This window comes from Eretmochelys imbricata, chromosome 16, assembly GCF_965152235.1.
Source record: "Eretmochelys imbricata isolate rEreImb1 chromosome 16, rEreImb1.hap1, whole genome shotgun sequence".
In the NCBI taxonomy this organism is placed as follows: Eukaryota; Metazoa; Chordata; order Testudines; family Cheloniidae; genus Eretmochelys; species Eretmochelys imbricata.
In genome coordinates, this window is record NC_135587.1 from 23,847,603 (window position 1) to 23,869,197 (window position 21,595).

A 21,595-nucleotide genomic window follows, 5' to 3' on the forward strand; every position below is an offset into this window, starting at 1 on the left:
TATTAACAATATAAAATAACCATACTGTTTGCCTGAAACCTAACTTGTATAACACTGTTCTTTGAAGGGATGCTAGGTTTGGTGCAAAATATAATCACTTATACAAGGTAGTTTTAAAGGAGATATTGTGACTTGGTATTCCTTCTCTTCCAAAAGGATATTCAGAACTCAATAGCCTGTTTGTCAATCAGAGATGTTTTAGCCAGAAGTTGTCTGGATGGTGATACTGGAAGGTTTTTTGCTTCAGAATTTCTTGATCTCTTTAATGTAGTATTCCAACAGAGCCTTGTTAAGAGTGTAGTTTTTATTCTTAAATGCACTTGCACACTTTATTTCAAAGGTCTGAGTAGCTCATAAAATACATTTAAAAAATAAATTACAGTTCATTGTTTCATTTTTGTCTTGGGTGACTTTGTGTGTGACTCTGGGCTGGTAAGTGTGTTTCTCTTCTCTTGCATGGTGGATGTTTTCCCTTCTGTCTTTAATGCCTTACTGGGAGACTAGTTTGTGTGTACTTGACCAAGGCAAGAAAACCTTGACCAAGCAATTTGTGTTTATACTCGTGATGTATGACATTTTTGCCAAACTCATCTTTATAATTTTCCTGTGGGAAACTTGAGCCCTAAAAGGAAATGAACACTGCAAAAGGGCTGGCTACCACAAGGGATTCACTTTTATTTTTAGAATTGTACTACTATATTGCCATATTTGGGTGGAAAATATGCAATATCACTGAATTATTGTATCATATTGCAGCTGTCCACCCATTCTTAATTGGTCTCAATCAACTTACAGTAAGTAGTCAATGAAATGTGTGAAAAAGAATATTTGTTCTGCAGATGTGTTTAGCAAATGCTAGTACCAAATAACCCTTGTATACTGTGTCTGAATGTAATATTTCTCATTAGTAAATATTAGCTGTGAAAGCTGAGATTTATACTGGTCACTGAGATCTTAGCAACAGGTGTAGTTTTTCTTACTAAAAACATAGGTTTGGTCCAAGACAAATCGAGGAAATGTGCTTAACATCAAAGACCATGAAAAGCTAGAATTTAATGTATAGAAAAGAAACTTGGGAGTGCCACTGAATTTGGACACTACAGGATAAATCTGGCAGTAGTTTAACAGGGCATCCTGCTAACAATGAATAACTATTTTATATTAACACAGAAATGTTTACTATGCTGGCGTGTGTCTAAAATGTGTAGGTCTGTCCAAAATAACTTACCTTACCAGTGGCACATAATAGTATTGAAGTCACTAGTCTGCCAGTTTTTCTGCTAGTAACCCTATTTCACTCATTTTAAAAGGCTGAAACTTGGCATGAAAGTGGCTTCTTTCTTACATGTTACATGTGCATTCCAACTACATGCCACATGTTCTGTGCAAAGTCTGAATAGCATATAAAAATCCTATTCATTGCTTTGGATCTTTGCTTTACACTCTCATACTTTCATAGTAATCTTTTTCATGAATTGTGTTATAAAATCTTTGTAAAAGCAGTTGCACCTCTGTGGGAAGTAATATCAGTGTAAGGTATGGATTTGTTATGATGACCGTGAGAACCAAGGGAATTCATGTATATGGTCATATAGAATTATTGTTTAAGAAATATAACTTACTGTAATTCGTAGCAACTAGTAAATAGTCAGAAGTTCTTAGCCTGACTTTGGACAATCACTTCCAGAGGTAAACTCAGGCTCTGATGGACTTAATAGTTTTAACACAGAAATAAAAAGGAATTTCTAATGTAAATGGCAACTAGGCCTTTTTGTATGCAAATATGAATGGAACTTAAGAGAACGAATGAAAAACAAGATAACCGATCACGAACATTAGGTTACCACAAAATTCTGTGATGTTTTTGCACTTGTCCACTGCATTTAAATTATAGCTGAGGCTAATATTGTAGAAAACCTTTTTGTATTAAAGATGTTTCGATAAACATCAAACTGTTTGCACAATATAAAAATGTAATTTTAAAATATTCTCAATATTCTCTCCCTCCTCAACACTTTTCTGGGACAAATCCCATGATATGTGAAATGACGCTATTTCTAACGCTGCATTCTTTTTCACTGAGGGATTGAGTTTAATTAAATGTAAAATACAAACAAGGTGAACAGAAAATGGGATACCCAGAATGTGCAACATGCAAAATATTCAACAATATACTACAATTATCTTTTTAATATTCACCCTAACTTTAAGTAAATTATTTTGGATATGGTCTACATATTGAATTGTTACACTTACTGCTTTGAAACAAATTTTATTTTACCTTTAGTTTAAATGTTTTTCTTGAGAAAAATAGGCTATGAAAACTTTCCATGAGGTGCGAAGTTGGATATTTTGGAGATCTATATTAGCAGAAAATTCCGGATTTTACAAAACCAGATTGGAAAATGGTCTGAGTTTTATTGTACTGAAAATCATTTGTCTTCCTTCCCTTTATCACTTTATAAATTAAACCTGAATTATTCCAAGAGATCATGAAATGATGGGACAGCCATTGTTCACAATCTTTGGACCAAAGCGTTACAAATTTAAGAAAGAACAGATGCTTGTTGATCCTTGAGGAACATAAAGTTCTCACAGAGCTGATGTAGCAGTCTCTTGATAGGAATAAGTGTACTGTTCTGGGCAGGCATATAAGAACTTCATGTTTTGTCTGATTTAAACAAAAACACCTGACCTTTGCAAATGGTTACAATATGATGGGCGCTTCTTCCTGACACTTCCAGTTTATCCTGTGTGTTCTCTTTGCTCTTCATGCCTTTCTGGGGATAGTATTGTAGAGCGTGGCAGTATTCAGTATATTTGTTGCCACACTTATTTCAGCAGGGATCTGTGTGCTGTCAAGTTGCTCACTTGCTGACATCTCTGATACTTTTCTGCAAATAAAACAGTTCTCTGTGTTGCTGACACCTCTTGCAACCTTTGTCCTAAGCTCTGACCACCTCTATTGTTTGTGTACTGACTGTTCGTACTACATCCTTGACTATTTGTCTTGCCCAGTCAGAAGTGCTCTCAGGATCAGAAGCGCTCTCAGGATCAGACCTTTTCCAAAAAGCAGTTTCCAGGACAAAAATAATTTAAACAAACATTTTCACCAAGTAGTAGAAAGAGCAGCCAATGATGTGCAAGCAGGCTGCAGACTCCCCTAGGCTTTAATACTAGCCATAGAGACAGCTTTTTATTAAACTCTAAGAAAAATAATCTTAAACATAGTATCTGGAATTACAGATATAAAAAGTACATTTTAAAATGTGCAGAAATTAATGTAGATTACGTCTCATTATTTTAATTATCCTATGCTTACCTTGTCTCATTATTTTAATTACCCTGTGCATTTGTGAGCTTGTGCTTTAGCCCTTCAAGTGTTTTGCTTTGGTAAAGCTTTTAGATTATTTTGTAAGTTGAATCCCTGGTGTAATGAGTATGTAAGATAATTTAACAAGTGAATGAGCTTTCAGGATCTGAAATAAAGTCAACAGCCAAAAAAAAAAAAAAAAAAGGTTCTGAAGTTTGCATTCTTGTAGTCTGAAAACTTGTGTATAAATGTCTTTACTAGCAACTGAAAAATGTTTGCATTGTTTGGGTCTCACCAGTCTGTTAAAAGGAATGCACTGTCATTTTTAAAGTCCGTATACTTCTGGATGCTATTTATTGTTTGTTTTGTATCTTTGTTTCTACTTCAACCTTCCTGTGATATCAAAAGTTTTTGATCTTGGTGTTTTTTTGTTTGGTTGGTTGGTTTTTTTTTGTTTTCCCCCTTTCAAATCTGCATCATAAAGTTATCCAGGGATGGATATTTTTCCAAATGAGTTGGAGGAGCAGGGGGCTACCAGAGGCTGTGTGCACATTCTGATGAAGTTTATTTTTAATGGCTGCCCTGTCTCAAACCTCCCCCCTCAAAAAAACAAAACAAAACAAAACATAAAATTTGTCATGTCTTTCAAATGCCTTTGGAGCAGTCCTGAGAGAACCTCAAAATGTTTGGAGTTCAGAGAAGCCTTCAGAATTTTGGTACTGGTCTGGAAATAGAGCTTCCATGAGACCCAAAGATCCACCTTTCCCTTAAAGGGCCTTTCCCAGCTTTCCCTCCCACCTTTGTACCTGTAATTGCCTTCTTGGAGTGGTGCCCAGTGGCTCCCTGGGTTCAGGGCTTGGTGGCAGGCTTCTTTCAAGCCCTACTAGCCGCCACCTCCCTCACTTTCTCTACCCTTGTGAGGGGTGCCCATTTCATCCTTTGGCATCACCTTCCTTCTCCTTGCATTAATTCTCTCTCTCTCTCTCTCTTTTTATGTTCCTTAAGTCCTGTGTCAGGGTTGGCAGGGATAAATTGGGCCTACTGAGCTCTGCAAGAAGATCAACAACATGGGGAGAGAGCCCACTTGTCAGTGTCCTACATTCTCTGCGTGGCAGCCCTAAATCCTGCATTGTAGCAAAAGTGTTTCAGGTTGCACCTGCCTCATTCTCTGGAACACTGGTCAGGACTGTAACTGCACAAAGATGGCCCAATCCGATGAACATTTTTGGCAGATATGCCATATTTGGGGGGGGGAAACATGGCACAAGGGTTAAGACAGTATGTACAGTCCAGTTAATGCTGAAGCCTGAGTGTTATATTTATCTGCAATAGATAATTTTGTATTTACTAGCTTGAAAACTGGTTTCCATTGTTTATTATTTTGCTTTTTAAAAAAACTGACCAACCATCCATACTGGTGGTATTTCGCTATTCTTTCAGTTTTTTAGAAATTTTTCCCCCTGTTTAAAAAAGAGACTGATTTGTTCCAGCTTCCAAACTTTCCTCCTTGTTAGTCAGTGCAATGAGTTGTTATGGGAATTCTTATCTTTACAATACTTGCTCCAGTTCTCATGGCAGTTTTCCACTCTATTACTTTCTTTTTCTTCCTGTCATTCTTAGCTTTCTATTTTTTCAATCCCGGTTTGTGAAGGGTGTGTACTCAGAAGGGCTTCCTTCAGTTCCCAGTCCCCTGAAAGCATGAGAAATTGCCCAGTGAGCCAATTCTCACAGCAAGGTATAAAAATAGTAGTAAAGGAAAGGTTACACAATGCTTGAGTTGCAACAGTTTGTACTAATGGGCAGTTTTAAAAGCTGTGTTTTGAAAAACATTTTTAAAGCTTTATCACTTCCGTATATTTTTCTCTCCCCAAACTGTTCTAGTAGCAGGAACCAACTTCAGTGATACTTGAATTGCACCAAAACATAAGGAGCTGAGGGATGAAGAGTCACGCAAATCCAGGGAGAGACCAACTCTATGTCCAATCCCACTTTTTTGACAAGTGGAAATGATAGCCTGAAAGATGTATTTATGATGATTTCTAAATAGATGCCTTTGCAATTACTATTAAATATGTGGCTTAAATGTGAGATTTGTTCCTTTTGAATTCAGCCTTACTTTCACTACCTCACTGCTCTGTCTCTGCAACAGGACAAGGTACTTAGTATTTCGTACTTAGGACTTCGGTGACCTCTTTGATACCAGAACAGATCATTTTTTTTAAATGTAATTCCCCTCCACTTAAAAAGATGGCTACTCTATTGTATCTCAGTGATCCAAACAAATAAGCACATAGTCAAGTCAATGGGATTACTTGCATGAATAAAATTACTCATGCTTAAATGTTTGCATGATTGGGCCGTTAAGCAATACATTTCTCTGGTTACTTCATCTGCTAATTAAAGGCAATAAATACCCTCCTTATCATAGAATATCAGGGTTGGAAGGGACCTCAGGAGATCATCTAGTCCAACCCCCTGCTCAAAGCAGGACCAATCCCCAACTAAATCATCCCAGCCAGGGCTTTGTCAAGCCTGACCTTAAAAACCTCAAAGGAAGGAGATTCCACCACCTCCCTAGGTAACCCATTCCAGTGTTTCACCACCCTCCTAGTGAAAAAGTTTTTCCTAATATCCAACCTAAACCTCCCCCACTGCAACTTGAGACCATTACTTCTCGTTCTGTCTTCTGCTACCACTAAGAACAGTCTAGATCCATCCTCTTTGGAACCCCCTTTCAGAGAGTTGAAAGCAGCTATCAAATCCCCCCTCATTCTTCTCTTCCGCAGACTAAACAATCCCAGTTCCCTCAGCCTCTCCTCATAATTTTTGTTGCCCTCCGCTGGACGCTTTCCAATTTTTCCACATCTTTCTTGTAGTGTGGGGCCCAAAACTGGACACAGTACTCCAGATGAGGCCTCACCAATGTCAAATAGAGAGGAATGATCATGTCCCTCGATCTGCTGGCAATGCCCCTACTTATATAGCCCAAAATGCCTTTAGCCTTCTTGGCAACAAGGGCACACTGTTGACTCATATGCAGCTTCTCATCCATTGTAATCCCCAGGTCCTTTTCTGCAGAACTGCTGCCTAGCCATTCGGTCCCTAGTCTGTAGCGGTGCATGGGATTCTTCTGTCCTAAGTGCAGGACTCTGCACTTGTCCTTAGTTGCCTTCGTTAACTTAAAAAGCTTATTCGTATGTAAAATTCTTTAGTGTTGCATTATGATTGATTCTGTTTTCCTAATGATGTGATAGACTCTTTAGACACATTAAATTGTTACAGAATTGCAGCGATGTATGGTACACAGATCATTTGCAAGACAATCCAATAACTTGATACTAATAAAGTTTTATTGCCTTTATAATGATATGGTTGTGACAAGCCACAGAGAAGAGTGTTAAACTTGGATTAAAATCACAAGCGACGTTCAAATACGGAATAAGAACTTTTGTCCCCATTTTTTATCAAGGGGATTTTCCAGAACAAAAGATCAAGTGAAAGTATGCTTTAATGTAATATAGGCAGGGCTGATAGCACAGCCTAATGTATAAGCATCACTTTTGTAGAGCACTTGAGGTTTCACGTGTTTAGAAGAGCCTCCTGTTGGGTTTTTTTTGTTTGTTTGTTTATTTATTTTTTGTCTCTAGCAAAAGTGATTATTTTAAAAATATCCTGTTTGGAAACAAGCTTTCTTCCCTTGTGGTTCCACACTACATCTTGCTCTTATGCTGCAGCCTTTACGTGGAGCAAAATTCCATAACTTAGATGTTAAGGGGACATAATCTTTTAATTGCACCTCAGTCATTGACACAGTAGCACCTGATGAAGGGAGCACTTGATGCTTTCAGTAGGACAAGCTGCCTAATGAATTCAGAGTCTTCTTTTCAGATGATCATTTACCAGTGAGGAAATCTGATCTCATTAGCTGCCTAGGAAGCCCCTTGTTCCAGTACTGAAATGAGACAATTTATATAGTCAAATGGAAATCAACCAAGAATAAGAACATGTGTTTATTCTCATGCATTTTGGTGATGATACTAGTCATAGTACTCAGCTAAATAAATGCTAGGACATGACTACCCCCAACAGGTGCTAAGATACTCATGTGATGAGTGCCCATATAAAAACCTGGATATGGAGAATGTGCTCTCCTCTGGAGGAGACTTACATATGGCACCATTAGCCTAACCTCCTTGCCTCTGATTGCAATTCAGACTCTTACTGTGACATTTTTAGCACACTTATTTCTATTTTGGAGAGGGTGTCTTCAGGCTTATGATGTGCTAGTTATCACGTGAGATTGAACGAAGCGGTTGGTCCTTTTGTCTATATCTAGCTTCCTTTAACAACTGCACTGCTGATCTTTACCACTACGTACTGCACTGAGCTCAGTGGACTTCATGGCATCCTTCTTGTTTCAATGGGATTACAGAGCAATAAAGTCGTACACAAGACTGCAGGTGAACAAATGTGACTACTGATGTAAGCTGTTATATTTTAAAAAATTAGTACATATTTAAAAGATTTTGATCCTTTATCTGATTGAACTAATACTATCAGCAAGAGAAATTCACAAAATACATCATATCTACTCAGAGACAAACTGGGCAGAATTAGCAACCTTCCTTCTTTTAAACCAAAGTTCAGATCAAACAAAGATTTTGGAATTCCCTTTAGGAAACCTCAAAATCAGTGAGAGAGTCACAAGTACAGATTCAAAAGAGGGAATAAAACTGCTGTTAGCTTATGCAATGTAAAGCATTTGGAAGCGAGCTCAAGTGAGATTCTCATTGTCTAACTGTAGAGACTAACAAATTTATTTGGGCATAAAGTTTCATGGGATATAACCCACTTCACATCTGTTGAAGTGGGTTATATCCCACGAAAGCTTATGCCTAAATAAATTATGCCACAAGGACTCCTCGTTGTTTTTACTACTGTTTACTCCATCCACAAAGCACTAGCTAATTGCCTTCCAAGTCCTAGTGGTGGCTATTGTAAGAAAAGCTTCCCATTTTTCTGATCTGAGGATTTAGGGAGCCAAGAATTCTCTTCAACCCACTGTGCTTCCAACCTCATTCTCCACCTGCCCTCATTTATTCTTCTCTTCCATGCATGTTTCTTTAAAAAAAAAAAAAAAAAAGTTTTACTGCCACTTTCTGTGCAAAGCAAAGAATATATAAGTTGAGCCATTTCTAATGACACCTTAAATAAAGTACCCTATTTACCAATCCATGAAAACCAAAGCATACTTTTGTATGGCTTCCCTGTTTGCAAACCATATTCAGCTTTTCAGTGCTGTTTGCTCTGTCTTGAGCTTATACAGTAGGAATGGTTCGCAGAATGAGGTGGCAGAGAGAGCCCGCAAAACAACTCAAGAAGTTCAGCTGTCTTTGCCCTTGGGAATACTGACAACTATAGTTTGGGAGTACGTGCAGGTGCCAATCCCAACCTGCTCTATGAGGAATGCTGAACCAGTATGTAGAATACAAATTCACCCCTTTCTGGTGCTGGGCTTTATTAATAAATAATACATTTGCACAGGTCAGATCACACCACCTCCCAGGCTTGGCTGCTCCTATGATTCCTCCCTCAAGCCTAGATCAGTGGGTCTCAAACTTTTTTACTAGCGACCCCTTTCACACAGCAAGCCTCTGAGTGCGACCCCCACCCCCAATACATTAAACACACTTTTTATATATTTAACAACATTATAAATGCTGGAGGCAAGCGGGGCTTGGGGTGGAGGTTGACAGCTAGTGACTCCCCATGTAATAACCTTGCAACCCCCTGAGGGGTCCCAACCCCCAGTTTGAGAACCCCTGTCCTAGATCCTCTCTCCCCAGACATCCCCATCACCTCCCTTAAATTCAGGTGAGGTAACAAGTCACCAGCCTCAGGGAATGAGCAAAATCGTCCTAACCCTTGACCGGCAAGATCAACACTTTGGTAATAGAGTGGGGTGTTTTTCTGACAGTCACTGCCAGCCTTTTACAGGGATATTTACAGTTTAATAGATCGCACTGCTAGAAAAAAATGTCCTGATGTTCATCTCAAGTTTTTGCTTTAGTTTTATCCCATTACTCCTAGTCTTATACTTTGTCAAATTCCTGTCCTTTCTAGCTGGTGACCCTCTTCAAATACTGATTCATTGCACCCACAGTGGTCACATACTCACTTGCTCGACAAGCTATACATATTCACTGTGTACTTCCTCAGATCAATTCTATGAGTCCTTTTATCATGTTTGTTGCTCTTCCTGAATTCCATCCAATTTGTCATCTTTCTGGATGAAATGCCCACAACTGTTGTTGTTTGTATTTATGTAGGGCCTAGGAGCCCTAGTCATAGACCAGGACCCCATTGTGCGAGGCGCTGTACAAACACAGAACAAAGAGATAGTCCTCGCTCCCAAAGAGCGTATTATCTAAGTGTAAAACAAGAGACAGCAGGTGGATACAGGCCGGCCGACCGACCGGAGGAGCACAAGGAAACAATAAGACAATAGGGTCAATATGAGAGGCAGCAGAATGCAGGAATCCTGCCTTCTGCCCTTGTGCTTTAATTGCTAGACAAAGGGTACAGCATCTGCTGCCTGATGAAGTAGTTTAGTTTTGTTTGCCAGCTACTCCAGCACCCTCAGATGAGAGGCTAGAGGGGACAGCATTCTGAGTCTAGAGCTCCTGAGGGAGGTGTGTTAGAAGTAGATCTATACATGTTAGATGGAAAATGAGGGGTGCTAGCATAGCATTTCCACAGGTTTTCTAGAAAGAGAAATGCTTTGTAACAAGACAGGGCTTCTCCCTCACTTCCTGGTGATTTGCTGGCGCACCCACGGTCTTTCTTAGGCAGATTTTTGGGGTTGGGGGGCTCCAAACTTAAAACATCTCCTCAGCTCACCCTTTACATTTTAGGCTCTGACTGCTTCCTGCAGCTTCTGACCTCTGACTCACTGGGCCTCCTGCCTCCCCTCCCCTCCAATGCCCTCCTTTGAAGCCTAATCTGGGTCAGTAGATGGGGTGCAGGTGCGCTGGCCCTGGTTTCTCTTACAAGGCAAGTGTCACCCTCTGACATACTGGTATCAGCCAGTTCAACAGCCCCTCCTGAGCCCATTGTAATACCTGGCCCTTCTTTCCCTACCCCACGATCCTGTAGTGCTGTTCTTGGTGCAAACATAGATATTGGAAAAAGCCTCTGCCACCTCCACCTTCTCGATCTTAGACACCCCCTTTTCCAGGGTGGTTTTGTTCAGGGCCTTCTCAAGTAGGATCAGTTCCTTTCTTGGACTGGATTTCTTCACTTCCAGCTACTCCTGCTGTTTGTAGCCTCGCTCTATCTCCTTCTGCACACAGTGTTCTAAAGGTGGTTGCACCAGAGCCACCTCCTTGAGCCAGGATGTGATGCCTCTGTGTATGCAGCCAGTAGAGTATGGCTTTTCTTTTTTGTGAAATCATGTCCTGCTCTGGCTTGGATCCCATTTCCTGTCTGTTCTCACCCTTATTGTGTCTTGGCTTTTGGTGGGAGGTGAAAAATGACTTCTCCTGTCTAAACTGGGGGGTGAATTTTAGCGTGGCAGACTACAATGACCAAAGATTATTTGACTGGTACCCTCAATTTACCTAAGAGGAAGTAGAATTTGTGTAGTGGCAGTTGGGTTCAGTACGATTTTTTTTTTTTTTTTTTGTCTACTGAATCACCACCAACCACATCCTGTAACACTTGATTGTATTTTCCTTGGCAGTCTCCTAGCTAAGTGCTGACCATGCCCGGACCTGCTTAGGTTACCAGATTGTGACCTGAGGTGGTAGGGCTGCAGGCTGTCTACCCTAGTCTGTATTGAGTGAGGTGCACGGCATATCCTGATAGTCTACCAGCCATTCATTCCAGCACATTGTAATTTATGCTGATTTTTAAACTGCATCACTTTTAACATACAGATTTTTCTCTCATGTTCTTGTTTTAACAGGAGTCTCCCCAGGACAGTGCAATCACTCGGGACATCAATCGCACGTTCCCAGCTCATGATTACTTTAAGGATACTGGGGGAGATGGTCAGGACTCCTTGTACAAAATATGCAAGGTATTTTATAACCTTGTGTGTAGTGGTCTTGGTCAACACACACTTTTTATGTTTGTAATAATTATGTTGGATTTAAATTGGTCATGTTTCCCGTTTGCTTATTTTTTCTGTAAGCTCAGTTGAATTGAAAAGTTGCCACAGTGCAAAGGTTGTTTCAGCTCATACAAAATAACTTCAGTTTAATCCAGTTCCTAGTGGACTGGGGTCCACAACACTACAACCACCCTCACACTGGGCATTAGCATCCTTGATGGCCATCTCAGCAGTGAGGCCAGGACTAAAACCCAGGGCATGTTGGATAGGTCATGTGGGGGAAAGCATATGTCTGTCTCTCTCTCTCTCTCGCACACACACAGGAAAATAAATTATGCAGGAGTGAACCTACTGCAGATCACGTTGTAGTGTCCTCTTCAAAGGGAGAGGTCTCCATGTCTGATTTAGATCCACCCCTGTGAATCATGTTGTCATTGTAAACTGTGAAAACTGAATGTTTATAGGGAATTATGCAAATAGAAATAAATGGCTGTTTCTTCATTGGTTCAACTTTCCACAAATTTTTCATGGCGAGTTTTGAAACTGAAGCGGAGACAGCACAACATGAGCAAACAAAGCCAAGAGATCGATTGCCCCTTTATTTCTGTGCAGTCCCTCGCTCTGCTCCTGCTGAGAGACCTGACGGTTTATGTGGCCAGGTGCCCACGCTTCAGAGAGAAACAACAACCAAGAATCTCATAAATGAGCTCACTGGGTTGGAACCTTTTTCATCTTGTCTGTCTATTCTGTGCTAAAACGTCTGGAGTTTTGGTTCCAGTGGGATACAGAAAACTAAACCAAACTGCAGTTGAGTTGTTAGAACTTGTAGTCTCTGCTGAAGAAAGGAATATAAAGGAAGGGATTGGAGCTGCAGGTGACAGTTAAGGTGCATCAGCAGAATAGTCTAGAGGGGCCTACCTCTGGAATAGCAGGGAGGCTGCTGATCAGGGTTATTGTGTGGTGATAGAGCTACATGGTGGGAAGCGTGACCTGCGTGTGCCTGTCTGCGGCCAGTGCTATTAGACACTCAGTTTTTATAAAAAGAAAAGGAGTACTTGTGGCACCTTAGAGACTAACCAATTTATTTGAGCATAAGCTTTCGTGAGCTACAGCTCACTTCATCGGATGCATCAGTTTTTATAGGATCACTGGGCAACGCACTAAACAGAGGAAGGTGCAGCAAAGTGTGAAGAATAAAGAGGGACATCTCATTTTTATTCCTCACAAAACCTTTAGAAATCCTTGATCTGTTAAATGATGCAAATATTTCTGCACGGTTTTGATAGTTAATTTCTTAGTTAGATAGTTAGTTGATATTAGAACACTGTGCAAATGGGGATGACCTCATTTCTGTCCATCACATCTATAGATTGAGATACAACCCTAAACAATGCTAAATTAAAGTGTTTTTTTAAAATATGTTCTCAGAATACAACAAATACTTGTGGAACTTTCATAAGAGCTACATTAGTCTAACAAAAAGAAAGGGAGTACTTGTGGCACCTTAGAGACTAGCAAATTTATTTGAGCATAAGCTTTCGTGAGCTACAGCTCACTTCATCGGCATGCATCCGATGAAAGCTCACGAAAGCTTATGCTCACATAAATTTGTTAGTCTCTAAGATGCCACAAGTACTCCCTTTCTTTTTGCGGATACAGACTAACATGGCTGCTACTCTGAAATTAGTCTAACAGAGAGTAAAGATCTTGCAAAAGATCTAAGTATCTGTAAAGTTGAAGATAATTATGCATCTCTCATTAGCATTATAAACCAGCAGGCATCCATTTAAGTGCTCATTAAAATGCAGAAGATAATTATTAGGTACAGATGACTGTTTTCTGTTTGATCCAATTACCTTGTTTGACCAGAGAATCTCAAGCTTTCAGCACTCTGATTCTGCATTTAGAAATTCTTCATGTGTTCTATCCCTCAGGAGACATTTCTGCATTTTGAAGCTTGAATTCTTGGCACATAGTTTTTCATTTAGGATATCATTTAAAAATGATGTGCTTTGCACAGGGGACTGTCCTGGGCAGAAGGAAATGCTTGTGCATTTCTTGTGTATAATTAATCCTAAAATCAAACACTTGGTAACCAGTTAAAAGATTTTTTTTTTTTGTACCACTGCATAAACCCAGTAATTTGAAATAGCACCCAAAAATATCAAATGTTGCTGTAAAAAATGCTTTGGAAACATAATCCTTCGGTTACATCTGTCTGATCTTGATGGTTTATCCAGTATATTTTGCGACAGTAACATACCAGCAAGATCACTCTTAAGCTAGCATAGGAACTGGACTGACCGTCTTTGCACCCTTTCCATGACTTCAGAGTCTATGTGAAATTGTTCTCCAGTTCCTTGGTGGTGATAATTTTCCATGTGATCTTTATTTTGGAAGCAGACTAAGGTGCTCAATATCATCCTCACCCAAACACTCTCTTTAGTCTTGTACCTTTCAGTATCCTTCTTCTCAGCAACAATGTTTTATTACATTAATTTTATCCACGTTAGGTTCAGCAGTTCTCCTTTTTCAATTGGGGTTTCAGATGTGCCTTTGTCTGTTGGTAGCTCCTTTTGTATATGTGACTGCATGTTGACCTGGTATCATGTGCAAGATGTAATGCTGCCACTGTAATGCTGTCATTTTAGAACTTAAGCATCTTATGCTGCAACAAAGACAAAACCAGATTGTAATGCATTTCATTGTAAAGGGACCCCTCCTGAACAGATGGGTCTATGGTATAAAAATAATTATCAAATAATGAACTAAAGGTTAAGTGGGGAAAATATTTAATGATTCTTGATTGGCAGATGAAAGTCAATCCCTGGCTAAAGGCTATGAAAAAGTATTTGGGTCCAAATTTGACTAGAATCAGGACTATCTAAAGGCTGGCATGGGGCATAAGAAGAGATAAGTGGGGACTAGATGATCATGATAGTCCCTTCTGACCTTAAAGTATATGAGACTTCTCTGTGAGTGGGATTGTGAGCCAACAAAATTGGTGCATGCTGTAATTGCAAGGCCAAATCCTGTCTACATATGCATGCCCCCATTCCCACTGCAGTCAGTTGGAGCCATGTATATATATCCAAGGGAAGAACTCTCCATAGACTTTGAACTCTGTAACCTTGAGGAACATCATGTGCCAACACGCTGCACTTAGGAAATGGAGGGTAAATCTATTCTATAAAGTTCACCTGCACAGTTAGATATCTTTCTTCCTTGCCTTACTTTTGTTAGAGACCTGTGGCAATAATAATTTAAAGAAGAGAATCCCCCAACAGGGCCTTGATTTGTCCATAAAAGCCACTACTTCACACATCCCCATTTGAGATGACCATGATACTGGATCCAAAGGTGGGATGGCACTGTGTACTGTGTTGATCTAAAATATTTTAGAATTGCTATCTAATGATGAGTTTGCATTGTCTCCAGCACACTAATGGTTGAGGGTATTCCACGCATTTGAGATTTGATACAGACTAAAATGTTTCCATTTTAAAATGACTTGAAAATAAGCTGTGTGTGGCTCGAAAGCTTGTGTCTCTCTCCAATAGAAGTTGGTCCAATAAAAGATATTACCTCACCCACCATATCTCTAATATCCTGGGACTGATATGGCTACAACTACACTGCACACAGAATGTGTCCATGGCATTCCTATACAATATGAAATGCTACTTGCTTGCCATTTTTTTTCTTGCATAGGGCCCATATTGAAAATTCATGGGTCATTTTTTGTGTGTGTACTCCCTGAGGCTACTGAAGAAATTTTAGGCTAATCCAAAGGTTTTCAAACTTTTTCATAGTACAGGTTGCGTTTTAATAGAGAGGTTGTCTTACTCCTTCCTCACTTGTATTCATGTGATTCATAATCTCCTGACATCCTGATTGCAACTACAGCAAGTGTTGCTCTGTAAAAGTAATCTTAGGAAAGTGATTTCATGTACTTTAAGCAGCCTTCAGTGTGAGTTAGGAGCTGGAAACAGTCAGCACCATGCGACCAACCAGATATCTGCTGGCCACCAACAATTGCTCTGCAAACAGTTTTTTCTTTGGGTTAATCGTTGTGCAGTAACATAGCAGCTAAAGCATATCCTGGAATCACAGTTCAGTCATGACTGAAGGTATACACTTCAGTTCTTATTTTTTTTCTCATGCAGTTCTGCTCTAGGGAGAGAGTACATCTTAAAATATTGATTCTCTTTTCAGGCCTATTCCGTCTATGATGAAGAGATTGGCTATTGTCAAGGCCAGTCATTTCTTGCCGCTGTGCTGCTTCTGCATGTAAGTCCCCTCTCTCCCCACATTCCAATTTATTGTAAGCCTCAGACAAAAAAATGCTCAAGTTTATTCAGAATAACTCATTTCAGATTCACTCCTATTAGTGCAGTATAAGTCCCATGCTTATTTACTCAAATGCTTGTTTTTCCATAATTATGACTTTGGGGGAAAGAGGAGCATGTTCCATTTAAAGTTCACAGCAGCATCAATAATGAGTTTGTGGTCAGTGTTCACTTCATTTTCCTTCTGGTTCTAGCTTCCTTTCTACCCCAAGCTGTCTTAAGTTCAAATCAGACTCTCTTGCTTCGTTTATGCAAAGTAGGCTGTCTGGATAGAAATTACTTTAGGGTTTAGGCTACCTATGGAACTCCTTGTAAAGGTACCTAGGCCAGGGGGAGGGCATTTCTGATTCAGTTTAAGTTTCTAGAAGAGCTTTTATTGGTATTGATCATAAGGACAAACCAGGGCTGCCATGGCCTTTGGGTTAAACAGAACACATTCTGCAGCATGTTAGTAGTGTGGGAGTTTAAGTCTTAGTGGTTTGAACATTGCAATGTGTTTATTTGGGGAAATATATTCTAGGCCTTGTTTTTTGTGGTTTAGATGTTAGTCAATGACCAAAGATTAAAATAGATTGAGTCTCAAATGTATTATTTTTCAATTATTAGCATTGGGTAAATTTGTGCTTAGTGTAATGATCCCTTCTCTATCTAGGCAATGAGTGGTCTGAACTTACGACGGCTGCTGCTATCTGTTTTACACTTTAAGTACATCTGAGTAGAAAGTTTTGAGACTTACTTATGTTTGTGTGAAACATCTTATCTTATGTGAAAAAATATAAAAATGTCTGCGGCTACATGCTATTTTTAAATCTTTTTTTTTTTTTTTTTGGAAGAATGTCATCTGCTTTTTGTCATAAGTCCATATTTCGGACTTATTTCGACATATTTCGGGGGAGGGATAGCTCAGTGGTTTGAGCATTGGCCTGCTAAACCCAGGGTTGTGAGTTCAATCCTTGAGGGGGCCATTTAGGGATCTAGGGCAAAAATTGGGGATTGGTCCTGCTTTGAGCCGGGAGTTGGACTAGATGACCTCCTGAGGTCCCTTCCAACCCTGATATTCTATGATTCTGTGATTTGAAACTGCAGTTCCTAAGCCCCGTAGGATTTTGTGATGATCTTCCCCTACTCCTCCAGCCAGTTTTGAGTGATTGCTGCTACCATGCAGAACTAAATATAAAGATTTTTGTGCGTCACTTTCCAACTGACTGTATGTATGGTTTTCAGAGCAATATTTTTCCATAATTCTGTGAGGAGACAGAAATATATTATAAACTACAGTCTTTATAAACAGAAGTCAAATGGACTGATAGTATCTAACTGTAATGCTTTGATTCTCTGTAACCTGTATAATAAAACTCTTAACTGATGGAGAAATTAATTCTTCAGTACTGTTCTGAACCCAATCAGTAATAAAGGTTTATTCTTTCTGCTAGTAAGGGGACCAAACTCTGCTCACCAATAGATATGCTTTCTTTAAGATGCCAAAATGCTATCTGCCTACCTTTTTGGCACCCATTGGATTAAGGAGACTCATAGAGACAAGAAAAGATCATTCATACATTTTCTTAGAGCTCATTCTTTAATGTCAGTTGTTGCTTCTGAGAATGAGCTCTGTTAAACTGAAGGCTGCAACTTAAAAATCTCAGTTTTTGTTTCTTTCTCATTTTTTGAACCTCCTGAAAGGCAGTCTTTGGAGTGTGACTGTTAGGGGCTGTGATGGAATTCATGTTACCTTGTCTTATTGGAGAAGGTACTGCTGCATATACCCTGCAGTCCTTGAGCAATAAAGTGAAATGTAGTTTCTGCAAGTCCCTCACTGCCAGTATGGGAACATCTCTGCAAAGTTTTCAGAGTTCACTGACTGCATCTGTGGATGAATAATAGAGCGCTTGAGTTAGATATTTTGACCTTTGCAGGAACAAGTAATTGACCTGAAGAGTCAGTCATTACTGCTGTGGAAAGAACAGAACTGCTTTATGGTGCCAAGGAAAGATGTATAAATACTGACAAGTAATGATGTTTCTGTCTCCAACTGCTGGCAGAAAGGGGAGAGCGAAGTGTCCCAAAACAGTGTAGAGAGCTGCCAAATCTGAACTTTTGGTAGTAATAACTGACTCCCTTTTTAATCAGTTTGAATAAAAGACCATCAAATGTAGAATAAAAAACGCTACTGTGCAGTTAGCATCTTGTAGTAATACTGTAAAAGCATTGGTCATATCTGGACAGGTTGGGCTCACAATCTGTAGGAGTATAATTTGATTCTGAAGTTATTGCCCAGATCTGGGGCAGCAACTGCATGAAATAGAACCCTTAGGGATCTTTAAGGTTGAATGGTGTGTTTCTAAATTGGGGAACTAAGAGGGAATTTGTCACACATCATCCAGTTGTTATGATGTGTGCAATTATCCTTATCTGTTATGAAAAACGGTTGGTATCTTGATGCTAAGAGCAAGATGAAAGAAGGAAATAGAATAATATAAAAATGTCAACAAGATTTGTTCTCTTTGACAGATGCCTGAAGAGCAGGCGTTTAGTGTTCTGGTCAAAATCATGTTTGACTATGGACTCAGGGAACTTTTCAAACAAAACTTTGAAGATTTGCACTGCAAGTTTTATCAGTTGGAGCGCCTCATGCAGGTAAGCGTCCAGGTTGCTTTGAGGTGAACAGGTCAGGGATTGCAAAACCCAAGATTTAGTTGCTTGAGAGCAGCATTTGATCACAAGTGAATAGTTTTTGCACAATCTTATTGTACCCTTGATTGAGATAGAGGACAGCTATGCACCAACATTGTTCTAGAGAAAGAACTTCCTTTAGCATAATTATTCCAGTTGCTACTTGTAAAATGCCATAGGATAACATTAAATATTTCTTCTACTGTACTGTTCTCATGTAGATTTGAGAATTATAAGCAGGATATAAACAGCTGCTTTTAAGCCAAAACTAATGAGCATCCTTTTTTTAAGGAGTGCATTCCTGACCTCTACAATCACTTTCTGGACATCAGCCTTGAAGCCCACATGTATGCCTCCCAGTGGTTTCTAACCCTGTTCACTGCGAAATTCCCCCTCTACATGGTCTTCCATATTATTGACTTACTGTTATGTGAGGTATGTATTACACACATAATTATATAACTTTGTATCTGCAGCAACTCCTGATGGACTCTTCCTATCAAGTCTAGCTTGGTTGCATTCTTTGTTCATGTCTGTTTTTTGAGTGCTGGACAACTGAGGCTTGACGAACAATTTCCCAAATAAAAATGTAAACTCTTACATAAAAGCGGTTATGCAGCAATGGAAGTGTTTTTTCAGCATTTTTCAGATGTTACATCCAAGAGCTAAAGTTGATGGCATTTTTTGGTTTTAGATTGAAGTCTCCTATTTCTTAGAGCATCATAATTTGTCTTTCGTCATTCTGTATATTAGTTACAGGCTAAAGAGGTTAATTTTGTGTATGTAATCTCTTAACAGTTGTAATATATATAAAAAGAATACAATATTATGGAGGAAATAATTTTATGTATCTAGTTTTTTAGATTTAACCAAGTAACTTTTTTGTTTTTGTTGCCACTTTTATGTCTAAGAACCATGTAATGATAGACAATATTAGAGCATCCCTAGAGTACTGAAGTACTCTGCATTTACAGCCCGACTGTGCTAATTTTCACTTTGGTAATCTCATAGGCCCGATAACTCTCCCTCCAAAGAAACTGAGGTCTCATTCAATTTCTCCGCATATATTTAATAGCAAAATTCTTTGTAGTGAAATCTTGTCTTAAGAAGACTTGGTTGTTTTTTATAACAGTATACTTAGCAGTAAGTTAGGAAGTAATTTAAATTAAATCTAAACTACCTTTGTAAACATGAATGAACAGAGCACGTTTTGCAATGCAGTGCCCTTGGGGTTTTTTAATCATTTGTTTGCTTATTTGATAACTACTAAAATGCATGATTTCTCAATGGATCGCCTAGTCATTAGTGTGAAATAGTAAAATTCTGCTCTATTTCTTTCGTTTAAAGATTGCTGCATTCATAAATCTCCTGGTCAGTGTTTTGCCCCCTATGTAGCTATGCTTCTTTGGAACCTGCTGCATGCTTTGCCTAGTTACTAGTATAAAAAAAGCAACAGACGGCAGAAAAGTGATCTGTGCATGTGGAGCGAAGATATCCTGTAAAGCGGAAGTAGATTCTACTGTTGAATATAGGGGACACTTAAATAATTAATCAGCTATTTTAATAAACCTTTTTCAGTTCAATTAATGAGTAGCCAAATAATTGGCATAGGGCTGCCTTCAAGAGCTAGTCATTTTTTCTCCATAGCAAAAATTTCCCAGGTTTTTGGAAGTGAGAGAGTTAATCGAGAGTTTGCTGTTAAAGTCAAAACTCAAAGACATAAGAGATGGAGAGAAAACCAAGCCCTTAACCGGTAATGTCAATAAAAGTCTAGCATATAGGAGGTGGAGCTGCCAGATCCTCTAGTATTGAGCTTGTGAGTAGGTTCCCCCTTTTATATAACCTAGAATAAGAGAGGATCCATAAAAGATGTGGCATTGAATAATGAGGTGGAAGGACAAATTGATATCTTGCATACATGCTTAAACTGTTGGCCAGAATATTGCATAGCCCCGTGCATAACTGATATTTTCCTTTTCCAGTCTTCAGTATCTGTAATCTTTTTTTATGCTGTAGCCATTTGGGGGGGGGGGGAGTGTATGGGGGCTGATTTTCTCAGTCATCACATCTTTGCCCTCCTTTCTCACCAGAGGAATTATAAAATTTTTCCAATATCAGAAAAGGGTCTAAGAAAAAAGTCCCTTGCCCCTTAGGATAAAGTGGCTAAATGAGCCTTCTTAACGAAAGGGAAAGGATTCAACTTTGTATTTCTTTGTATACTATTCATTATGGCAAAGGGGGTATTGACACTGAGGAAATATTAACTATCCATAACACCACCTCATCTGTAGTGTCTGACCTTAAAAGTTCATAGGTTTTTTTTTGTTTTTTGGTTTTTTTTTTAGTGGGGAGAATGGCAGTTTGTCTTTGGGGTTTATTGAAGGATGTTAGCGGGGGGTGGGGGGGGTTCTACACATATAAATAAGATGTTTTACAAACAGATCAGCAGAGTGGGTAATTCCTGTTTAGGTAGAAAATAAACATATTACATTGGCCAAAGGAACTACTATGTTGCTATATTTGAATCTGATGCTTTTGGGAGGTTACTATATTGAGATGTTAAACAGCCTTGAATTGACCAGGTAGGAAATAAAAATTAAAATGCATCAGAATAATGCTGAGTTTTGCCATTCTGAGGTTTCTAGTGTAGAGATGTGTCAAGGGTTTTTTCTTTGAACAATAAGGGCAAGTCCCAGCTAGTATAGAAACCCTCCAGGAACACCTCCCATTGAAGACAAAAAAAAATGTGTCTCCTCCAACCTGAGCATTGCTCCTGGAGCTAAAAAGCATGTTGGTGTATTGCTGTGTGTACTGCATAGAGTGGTGATAGATTTCTGTTTGAGAGAGGGCACAAGAAGGGAAAGTATCCAATCAACCAACTATAATAAAATCTGGTGGGACTGACAGCCGATCAGAAGAGCTGATGATACATACTGAACACTTTTTATCTTGATCATTTGATACTCGGGTTGTAGCAGACTGTAAAATTTGCTACAGCACGTAGTACTGATCGGAGAGCACCCATTTGTGGCAGGTAGCCCAATACATTCTTAAAAATAAAATCAAGACAGTCCTATACTCAAGGCAGGGTTTCAAGCTGAACTTGAATTCCACAGCAAGGTCTCCTGGTTTCTTGGGCACTCTGGT

The 21,595-nt window shown here is 39.2% G+C and overlaps 1 protein-coding gene across 2 annotated transcripts in view; it reads left to right on the forward strand.

Annotated features, from left to right (window-relative positions):
• Positions 1-21,595, forward strand: part of RABGAP1 (RAB GTPase activating protein 1) — a 127,719-nt gene that overhangs the window by 82,432 nt on the left and 23,692 nt on the right. For both annotated transcript variants that reach the window (XM_077836151.1, XM_077836152.1), the window contains exons 14-17: positions 11,280-11,393; positions 15,642-15,716; positions 18,287-18,412; positions 18,740-18,883. In XM_077836151.1, the coding sequence (XP_077692277.1) occupies positions 11,280-11,393; positions 15,642-15,716; positions 18,287-18,412; positions 18,740-18,883 (459 nt within the window). The remainder of the gene's footprint in view (positions 1-11,279; positions 11,394-15,641; positions 15,717-18,286; positions 18,413-18,739; positions 18,884-21,595) is intronic.